The sequence below is a fragment of the Aptenodytes forsteri genome, unplaced genomic scaffold, assembly GCF_000699145.1.
Source record: "Aptenodytes forsteri isolate BGI_AS27 unplaced genomic scaffold, ASM69914v1 Scaffold132, whole genome shotgun sequence".
NCBI lineage: Eukaryota > Metazoa > Chordata > Aves > Sphenisciformes > Spheniscidae > Aptenodytes > Aptenodytes forsteri.
The window spans coordinates 3,205,519-3,215,582 of record NW_008795520.1 but is presented as its reverse complement, the minus strand read 5'-3'; the positions used below and the strand labels follow the sequence as shown (position 1 = coordinate 3,215,582).

General features: G+C 38.6%; 1 protein-coding gene across 1 annotated transcript in view; it reads right to left on the bottom strand.

Annotated features, from left to right (window-relative positions):
- DISC1 (disrupted in schizophrenia 1) overlaps positions 1-10,064 on the bottom strand; it is a 204,052-nt gene that overhangs the window by 52,359 nt on the left and 141,629 nt on the right. The window contains exon 10 of the mRNA XM_009281786.2: positions 2,705-2,765. Within this exon, the coding sequence (XP_009280061.2) occupies positions 2,705-2,765 (61 nt within the window). The remainder of the gene's footprint in view (positions 1-2,704; positions 2,766-10,064) is intronic.

Sequence of the window (10,064 nt, the reverse complement as noted above, 5' to 3'; positions counted from 1 at the left end):
TTTAAACTTTAATCTTCATTAAAGCTGTTTTGGTCTGAGTTTTCTTCATTAATTCTCTTCTATTATAAAAGTGGTCAAAAATTATATTTCTAACAGTTCTACCTTATTTTGAAGCTGTATCTTAAATTGAAGGGTTGTGAATCTAGGTTGTTTCTCTTTGAAACATCACCTAGAAAAATGGTATGTTTCATCTGGAGAAAAACTTTAGAAGCTTATTTAAATTCATGCTGCACAGACTTGATCCTCTATTGGTTTCAAAGGCATCCAAAAAAGTACATCCATGAGCCAGATGCAAATTCTACCTCCGTCTACAAAGCAAACTTAAAACTTATTCTTTCAACTTTCCTTACAGAGTCTTTCTTTAGGTTACGATATATATAAAGGAGTAATCTGAGCTTCTATATGCAGACTGTAAAGCAAATGTAGTTAATTACTTAAAGTCCAAAGAACCTTTAAAAAACAAGTAAGTATCTATAACCACTTTATTAGCATAAATATAAAACGATTTTAAAGATGTAGTACCTTAGAGACTTCTTTCTGGTAAAAACATTAGAGATTTTCTCTTCCCACCAATATTAAAAGAAATTCTTAGCCCTTAATTACTTGGGATAAACTATTTTTAGAATTATACCATTTTTACATTTTGAAAAACTGCCACTGGTTCAGGACTGAATCTTCGCCATCTGGGGGCTTGGCCAGCACTGCGGTGTTTTTTTGGGGGATGTTTCTGTTGGGTTTATTTGGTGAATTTTAAGGGGTTTGTTGTTGGGGGTGGGGGGGGTGGGTGTTTTTTCTTTTACTTCTTAAGAGCAGGAAGGGAAATTTCAGAAGCTTGGCAACACCGCAATAGTCTGTTAGAGAAGCTGATGGCAAGCTCTGAAGTGCATGTTAAATGCACCAGTACGGCTGCAATGATATACCTGGACTTCATGCATTTGTGTCCTCAGCATAGGCTGGGAAGAACACTTACTTTGAAGCCTGTAGCCTGGTTGCAATAGAGAACCTAGATTGAAACAGTACTGAGGAAGGCAACCCTTGCATACAAAAGCAACAAATTATATTACAATATTCCACAACTCTTAAATATGCTAAGGGAAGTCTGAAATGGTCAACTACCGTTTACAAAAAAATGCTTCCAAAATATAAAGCAGTGCCAAAAAGAGAGTTTAACTTTTAATCCTTCCCCTGAAATGATACTCCCCACAGAAGCAGGATGAATACCAGCAGTTCAGCATGGAAATTTCTCCCACAAAGAGCAGGAAGAGGGGAAAAAAGCACCCTGCAAAGCTCATTAACAACACCTATCAAGACACATAAAAATGTGTTGCAATTTAAGATACTGATGCAGAAAAGTCCAAGTAGACAACCCAAAAATTACACAAAAAGGCATAAATAAATTAAAACAAACCACAACTGCAAATTCTATCTGATAAATCCTCAGAGGGAGGAAAAAAAAGTATACAGATTCTCCAAGTATGTAAAAGTTAAAGAGAAATTTACTTCCTTCTGGGAGCCTGATACGCCAGTTAAATTCATACAGCCTAGAAGCATCAATACATGTTGTTATACCTTATATTTTATTTTTTAATAAAGAGTATGGTTTTCAAAAAGACAACCCACAGAAAGTTCTTAAGACTTGTTGTACACTTATGGATTGGAGTATATGGAGTATAAATGTTATTAAGAGGGGGTTAGGCAGCACACAGACACACAGCTTGATCTTCGAGGTCTGTTTCCATCATTTTTCACTCAGCTCTGAATTACTTTTAAATTACTTCTATATTCAAAAGTATGAGTGAGCACATCTAAAGATATAGAACGCTCTCTTTATCAATACAACAAAAAATAATGAGGGCAACAAGTTTATTAATTTTACCTGCTTAGAATAGAAACGGAAGTGGTGCCAATTTGGTGGGTTGCATTTTATTAAGACACAAACTCCAATTACTGCCTAAGATTCCATTGCAACAGCACTGCAACATTTGCTAACCATATTTCAAGGAGCAGCCTAAAATTTGAGGGGTGATCTAGAGCCCCCTTCACACATCAAGAGAAGGAAATATAAATGCTAACATTTGTTTAAAAAAAAAAGCATAAAAATAAGTAAATTCTGCATTAGGATTCAGTTCTTAAAATATCTCCATTGTTGTCTTGGTTTCTATTTGCTTTCCACAATCCCCCAAAATGGCAGTCTTTCAAAATTATTATATAAAGAGTCATTACTTGTTAAAGATGCCCAGAATTCTGGGATTCCTTGGCTCTGCTCAGAGTTGGGTTGTGCATAGAACAGAGGGGTGATTTTTCAACCGGCTGTCACATCCCCAATACTTGAGAGCTTCTGGGTGTTCAAGAGCTCACACCGCTGATGACAGCACCTGCAGGCAGAGCTGGAGCAGTGCACACCAACCGCACGCATGCTCCCTTTTCTCTGGCCATACCACCACCGCTCTAGAGCAGTCCTATGCACTAGAGAACACAGCGATTCTTTCTTTTACCTGCATCCATTGGCAGGCTGGTGGCAAAGCTGCTGAACATAGCCACGAACAGAGGTCTTAATAACACTTACGGGATTTCCAACTTTGGAACTATTTTTGGTATTATTCTAATGCAAGTTCCAAAACATTCCCTAACACTTTTATGCACATCAATGCTGCATTAACAAGCATTTTTAAGCTTTCAAAGGTTTACATGATATTATCCTTACCTATGTAGTTTATCCTCCAGCATCTCCATGTACTTTTCAGCATTTTCTTTTACACTGGTCACTGCAAAATAAAAGTCAAAGTTAGGTAATTGTATAACCATACAGTTTGTATTTTTTTTTTTTTTTTTAAACCAACTTATCTCTTACCCCCAAATTTTACATGTATCAGTTAGAAATAAGAATTCCATTAATCTTTTCCACATTCAAATCACAGCATGGGTGTCTTCTCCCTTTTTTTCTTGAAAGTCTATTGTATCTGTATTACGTTAATATATCTAGTAATTAATGCATTAACCTCTTGGTTGTGCCAGAAAAACGGTGAAACTAGCAAAGGCACAGTTTGTAGAAGTTTCCTCTTGACAAAAGAAAAAATAAACTCAAAACCAACCAAACAAACAAAAAACCCCGCAACCCACACAGCTAGGTCCTCCCATTTAGAAAGCAAGTCTAACTAATTTGTCAGTCCATGCACAAGAGTCCTTTAAAGTGTTATGAATCTTGTATCGAACTTCTTCTGACAGAACCAAAACACTATAGAATAGAAAGAATTACCACTCAAGATTGTTAGGAGACTTGGAGGGGTTTTTTTGTGGTTTGGGGTTTTTTGTTTGTTTTTTTAAACTCTTGGGACCTAGATATTGCCTGCATACGAGTCCCTACAACTTCTTCACTCAGAAGAAATTCCAATAAACTACCTACTCATCATAACACACAATAATAAAGCCATTCTTTTGGATGACCCTTGGTGCTCCATCATTGCTACAAATGGGGGAAAAGGTAAATCCCCTCCAGGAAAATGGAGGCTTTTAGAGTATAACCATTTTCACATTATAACTTTTTTTCTCCTCCCTAACAGTTAGGTAATGGTTTAACCATACAGTTTGTATTTTTTTTTTTTTTTTTAAACCAACTTATCTCTTACCCCCAAATTTTACATGTATCAGTTAGAAATAAGAATTCCATTAATCTTTTCCACATTCAAATCACAGCATGGGTGTCTTCTCCCTTTTTTTCTTGAAAGTCTATTGTATCTGTATTACGTTAATATATCTAGTAATTAATGCATTAACCTCTTGGTTGTGCCAGAAAAACGGTGAAACTAGCAAAGGCACAGTTTGTAGAAGTTTCCTCTTGACAAAAGAAAAAATAAACTCAAAACCAACCAAACAAACAAAAAACCCCGCAACCCACACAGCTAGGTCCTCCCATTTAGAAAGCAAGTCTAACTAATTTGTCAGTCCATGCACAAGAGTCCTTTAAAGTGTTATGAATCTTGTATCGAACTTCTTCTGACAGAACCAAAACACTATAGAATAGAAAGAATTACCACTCAAGATTGTTAGGAGACTTGGAGGGGTTTTTTTGTGGTTTGGGGTTTTTTGTTTGTTTGTTTTTAAACTTGGGACCTAGATATTGCCTGCATACGAGTCCCTACAACTTCTTCACTCAGAAGAAATTCCAATAAACTACCTACTCATCATAACACACAATAATAAAGCCATTCTTTTGGATGACCCTTGGTGCTCCATCATTGCTACAAATGGGGGAAAAGGTAAATCCCCTCCAGGAAAATGGAGGCTTTTAGAGTATAACCATTTTCACATTATAACTTTTTTTCTCCTCCCTAACAGCTGCTTGCCAACTCCAAGTCTAGTAGGACTGTAAATCAGTCGGTCCCTTTTAAACTCTTAAGTTGTTGTACATCAATTAAATATATATTTTATATGAAGATGCATTCTACAGAGCATCACTGTTTTTACGGGCAAATCTTGCTACATGGATCAGGTACCCTGTGAATTTACCCATCCACCTCCACCTATCTTCCCTACAATACAATGCCTCCAAGCACAGCTTACACATATCAAGTGCTTCACATATTTCTCACTTTCCTCTTTTATTTTTTGTATTTTTTTTTTTCTTCAGAAAGTAGAATGTCACACACTAAAGCCTAATCTGAAAACTCGGCGTTAATCACATCAGCTGTGCTAAAGTTGTGTTCACACACACACACACACACAGGAGCTCACTAACTGAAACCACTTAGGTAATACCATTAGCAGCAAGCATTAGGGTCAATGTAACATCGACTGTCTGCAGAAGGTGGTGTTCACATGGTCACACAGCAGTCACACATCACTGAGGCAGTCTGCATCCCCATAGCAAATATAGGACACATTTTGCAACAAGCATTAGGGTCAATGTAACATCGACTGTCTGCAGAAGGGTGTGTTCACATGGTCACACAGCAGTCACACATCACTGAGGCAGTCTGCATCCCCATAGCAAATATAGGACACATTTTGCAAAGTTGATTTACTTTGGGTTTTTTTTTTTTTAATTTCACGAGAGAGTTTATCAGATTAGCAAAAAAAACAACCCCACCAAAACAACCTAAACCCAAAACAAAAGAAAAAACCAAACCCCACCACAACCCCAATACTCTGGAAAGCACCACAATTTTGTTCATAACATCTTTAATCCACATTCACCATCAGAATAGATTCTGGAACACAACATCTTGAGCCAGCAAGATTCTGGAAGATTATATTCTATACAGACAACTGCATTTGTTTATACATTCACAGACCCATTTCACCATTACAATAGTGCTGGTGAATGTTATGCAAAAGGTTATATAAGGATTTTTGCAATGGCAGTGGAGACTAAGTAAATTTCCTTAGCTTGTAGCGGTTTTATAACAACTACAGGGCTTAGTAGAAGTTTCAGGTTTCCCTACCATGCTTTTATTCCTATGCTTCCTGTGGAACTGCAGAGAGCCTGCAAGACTGCAAGTCTTCCTTTAATGACACACTACAGCTTTATATAAACTACCACCACCTTTTCCAAACTTCCTATCTGTCAATCCCCAACGCACTGACCTGAGGTTCAGCACACGCTTTGATAGCAGATAGCTTAAAGGTGTATGGCTGCCGTACTTCCCCTTCTCTTGCCATTGTCGTAATATCCTTCAACATGAGCTGTTACAACTCAGGGGCTTATTCTTTCAGATAATGAAGTCAGCAGATATTATTAATTTTTGGAGAGGGATGAGAAGAGGTGGAGAATCTGTTTCACACTCACTTTGTTTCTAACCGATATAGTGACTTCTTATGTTACATGAAAGATAAACCTTGCTTTCAATTTCTCCTGCTGTGCTTGTCACTTTTTAATTGGGTATGATCTGATAAGAGTAATTCGCACTTTCACAGTTCAGTCCTGCTCCTACATGCAATTTTACAATGCCCTTGAAGCACACAGCTTAATACATCAGCATTATTCAATGACAAAAAGTAATGGACAAGAATACACCACTAGTCGAAAGTAGGTCAGTAAAAAGCTAACACTCATTTGGAAATCACCTCACATTACTAAACCTTACTCTCTCTTGTCAAATGTTTAAACTACATTAAAAGAAATGCAAACTTTGCTGCTGAAAGAGAAAGCTACCCAGACTAGCTTTGTCTCCTTGCCGCCTTCTGCATGTAATGGGAAGAGCTGTGACCTGAAGATTTTGCTGGAAGGAAAACACTGCTTAAAAATCCAATGGAGGTTACTTCCCTCATAACAAACTGCAAGCAGCACTGCAATAGATACAGAAGTACTTTCAACCTTTTAGATCATCCATTTGAAATAGAAGACAAGCAACAAAGAAGCAGATTTTTTACTAATTTAATGAATCTATTCACCATCACTTCAAAGCAAAAAAATGCAAACAGGAAGCTGTGCGTTCCTTCAATCTAGCTAAGAAAGTACTAGATGACAGAGAAAAAAAGTAATAATAATTTATGAGATTCTTCTCTGCATAAACATGCCAAATGGTTTATTTTTACGTTTAAGTGAATGGGATTGCTTTTTGTATCAGTTCTCTGGGGATTTACATGCTTAGCTCATTACTGGCCTTGAGGGGAGTTATTAAAATAAAAAAGTATAAATACTCACAGAAGATCAGACACCAGGGTATTTGCTAAGATTAAAAATAGACTTTTCTTGTGAAGCCTTAATTGAAGAAAAGTGATTCAGCATTTCTTTCTCTTATTTTATCATATATTTTTCTTCCTCTTTACAGCAGCAGACCAAGCCCAGTCTCGGAATCAGCCCTGGTCAGACGGAGCTGAGGGGCAGCAGTGAGCTCCTGTGGTGGCCTTTTAGTTGTTACAGAGCATAAATCTGCCATTTTAGAAGCTGCATAAATATCTTCCAGTAATTAACCCTCATAGTGTTCTTTTAAAATAACATCACGTGTTGTTTCTCATCTGAAAGCAGTCCCACTGGGGTAATGCTATTTCTGTTACTTACAAATACTATTTGAGCCTGCACATGAAGACGTATCATCATTTTTATCCTTCAGTCTTGGTCCTCACAAATGGAGCTTACAAAGACCTATGGACCATGACATATGCTTTGGATTCTATGATCAATATTTTCAAAAACTTTCTAAAACTGAGTATCTGACTGGAGATACCTTGAACCCAGTGTCCATATGGAAGCTCCAGATGTGGATGCTTGGCACTTCAGAAAAATAAGTCTTCAACATTGATTAGGTGCCAAAAAAAATTGGTAGCCGATATCACAGCAGTTTTTAAGTGCTAGCCTACAGGTTTCTAGTTCTCTACCAGACAAGTGATCCACACCTTGAGTCCCAGAGACACAAAGTCCAAAATTAATTTTTTGCCTTCCATTCTAAAATGGGGGTGGCGGATGGGTGGAGAGTGGGGTTGAATAGTGACACACATTTTTACACAAAATTAAAGGTTGGAACAGCAGCAATGGCTGCTAGCAGATCTAGACCCAGCATGAAGAGAACTGTCAGGCGTTACCTGCCTGCACGGCAAACCTGAAGCCTACGCAATTAGCCTCTCCAATCTACAAGCATTACATTCCTTCTCAAATACTTTCTTAGCCAGGTAGAGCAAAACTCCCACGGGCTTCAATGAGATTTTTCCCCGACTTAAGGATCTAGATGAGATTTGGCTCTTAAGAACGATACAAAAATAGAAGTAACTGCATGGACATGCATTGATCCATCCGGGGTAAACTCTGAGGGCAGAATCAGGTGTGAACAAAGTTGACAGGTTGCTTGTCCTGTCACTATTCTGTTTTTTAAATGTAGAAATTATTATTAATGCTAAGAGAAAAGCGAAAGCAGAACAAGATTAGTTGAAAATATCTGATCTTTTCTGTCGTGGAAGATGTGCTGCATTAATGTGTGAAGTTGGGGTCTGAAAAACTGCAGAATGGCTTCGATATATTTAAAGGTTAACTTGAAAAGCCAGTCAAACTTCAGAGACGACATCTCAGCTGCTCAACCACATGTCAAGATGATTTATCAAGCCCCAGTAACAAGATTTTGGATTACAGAATGGTAAGGAATTTTGCATCTTGCAGACAGACAGGGGAAAAACCCGAAGAACAAGCTCTGTGTAGAAAACAACAGCCTCTCTCCAGTGCATTATTCCCAGGGAACTCAAGTAGAAAGAACAGAAAAGGCCAGGATTATAGAGAGGAAAATAGATGCCTTGATAAAGACGTGCAAATACTCCAAAAAAGCTAACATTCTGGGTTAAGTCAATCAACCAAATTTTATGCTAGTTCACTGACTGTCTTCCAGTAATGAAGTAAATATGGAAATACGTAGTTACTACCTGTCTCTACCAGAAATTGTGGTTTGTTCGAAGCAATGTGCTGATCCTCTAAATATCATTGCAGAACAGCACAAAATTAGTCTGAGGAAAATATTGCCACCAGAGATGAGGTGGCCAAAATTTAGGAGTTGTCTAAATGGATTGGCTATTCCGTGAATAGGAAGACTACATAAAGGTGAACTGGAAAGACAAAAATTGGTACCGAACATCTAGGAAATTAAAACAGCACATTTAAAGACATAACCCAATCTTACTTGATGGAGCTGAAGATACTATCTGCCTAATTAGAGACGATTCTATAACTCAACCACAAGGTTTTTTCCTCCTTCTGCAAACAGCTGGCCTGGAGAATAGGATACTGTCCTGCTACGCAAATGCAAAGCTGTGCTTTGCGGTGACATGCCACCAGCGGGTAGTTCAAGCACAGCAGTTCTGCTGGGACTGAGTTGTGTGAATGCAGCAGGGCTGCACTATATGGGGCTGCTAAACAGCCTCAATCCCTCGATCCTCCTCTCTGGAAGAGAGTCTGCAGCAACTGCTGGGTGATTTGGTAATGTTGATCTTATCATAATCCCATCCCACAGGAGGACAGGGGGCTTTCAGGGATCTATTGTCAAATGCCACTCCACTGCTTTCACAGCTCTCAGAGGGATGCAGTATGTTGCATCTTGTCCATATGAAGATTTCTGCCATCAGCCTCAGTTGCCTCTCCAGCACTAGATGGTCAACTGCTCTGATACCATAGGGCAACTCTTCTGATATATAGAAACAAACAATTAAAGGTTCTAGCTTGAGCATCACTGTCTTAAAATACGTTGCTCACTCTTACATTTAAAATCTAATAACATACTGCCACTTCATACCCTCAACCTTTGTAAAAATACGGGAAGTAATAAAAAAAATATATGAAGAGTAATAAAGAAATACAAAATTGGCAGAACACAGGAGAGCACAGCATTTTCCCACTTATGCTGCACTGAAACAGGAAAAGAGGAAAATTATAGAACGAACAACTCATCTTCCTCAGGAAGTTCCCTTTCGGGTTGTTGATACAGAAGGTCTACTGTTAACTCTCTCTCAAACACATGGATACATCCTGAACAGGAGAAAGCATACAGTCTAACCTCTAGAGATGCCGGGAGCGGGTGAGCATTGCAATACCCAAGACAACCAGCTTCCTCTCTTTAGGAGACCCCAGAAGGGCCAAGTACCAGCTCATTTGGAGAGATGGCAGTGTTTTACACATAGCAGAAGCAAGCAAAGAACATGCTCCACCTGCTTGTGTCTCTGCCTACAAGGCTCTCAACACATTTACAGCTGGCTTAATTTGTAGGCCTTGGTGCAACAATGAATTTGAGCCTGCAACAAGTCAAGTGATACCTCGCCTTTGATGCAAAAAATTACAGCTAAACATACATAGTATATAGAAAATACTGATATTAACAGAGAAGCCACGTCCTGCCCTCAAGTTAGATGTCAGGGCAGATACAAGGTATAGAAAATCTCAGCATGAACAGAATCATAGAATCATAGAATCATTGAGGTTGGAAAAGACCTCTAAGATCATCGAGTCCAACCGTCAACCCAACACCACCATGCCCACTAAACCATGTCCCTAAGCGCCTCATCTACACGTCCTTTAAACACCTCCAGGGATGGGGACTCAACCACTTCCCTGGGCAGCCTGGTCCAATGTTTAACCACTCTTTCAGTAAAGA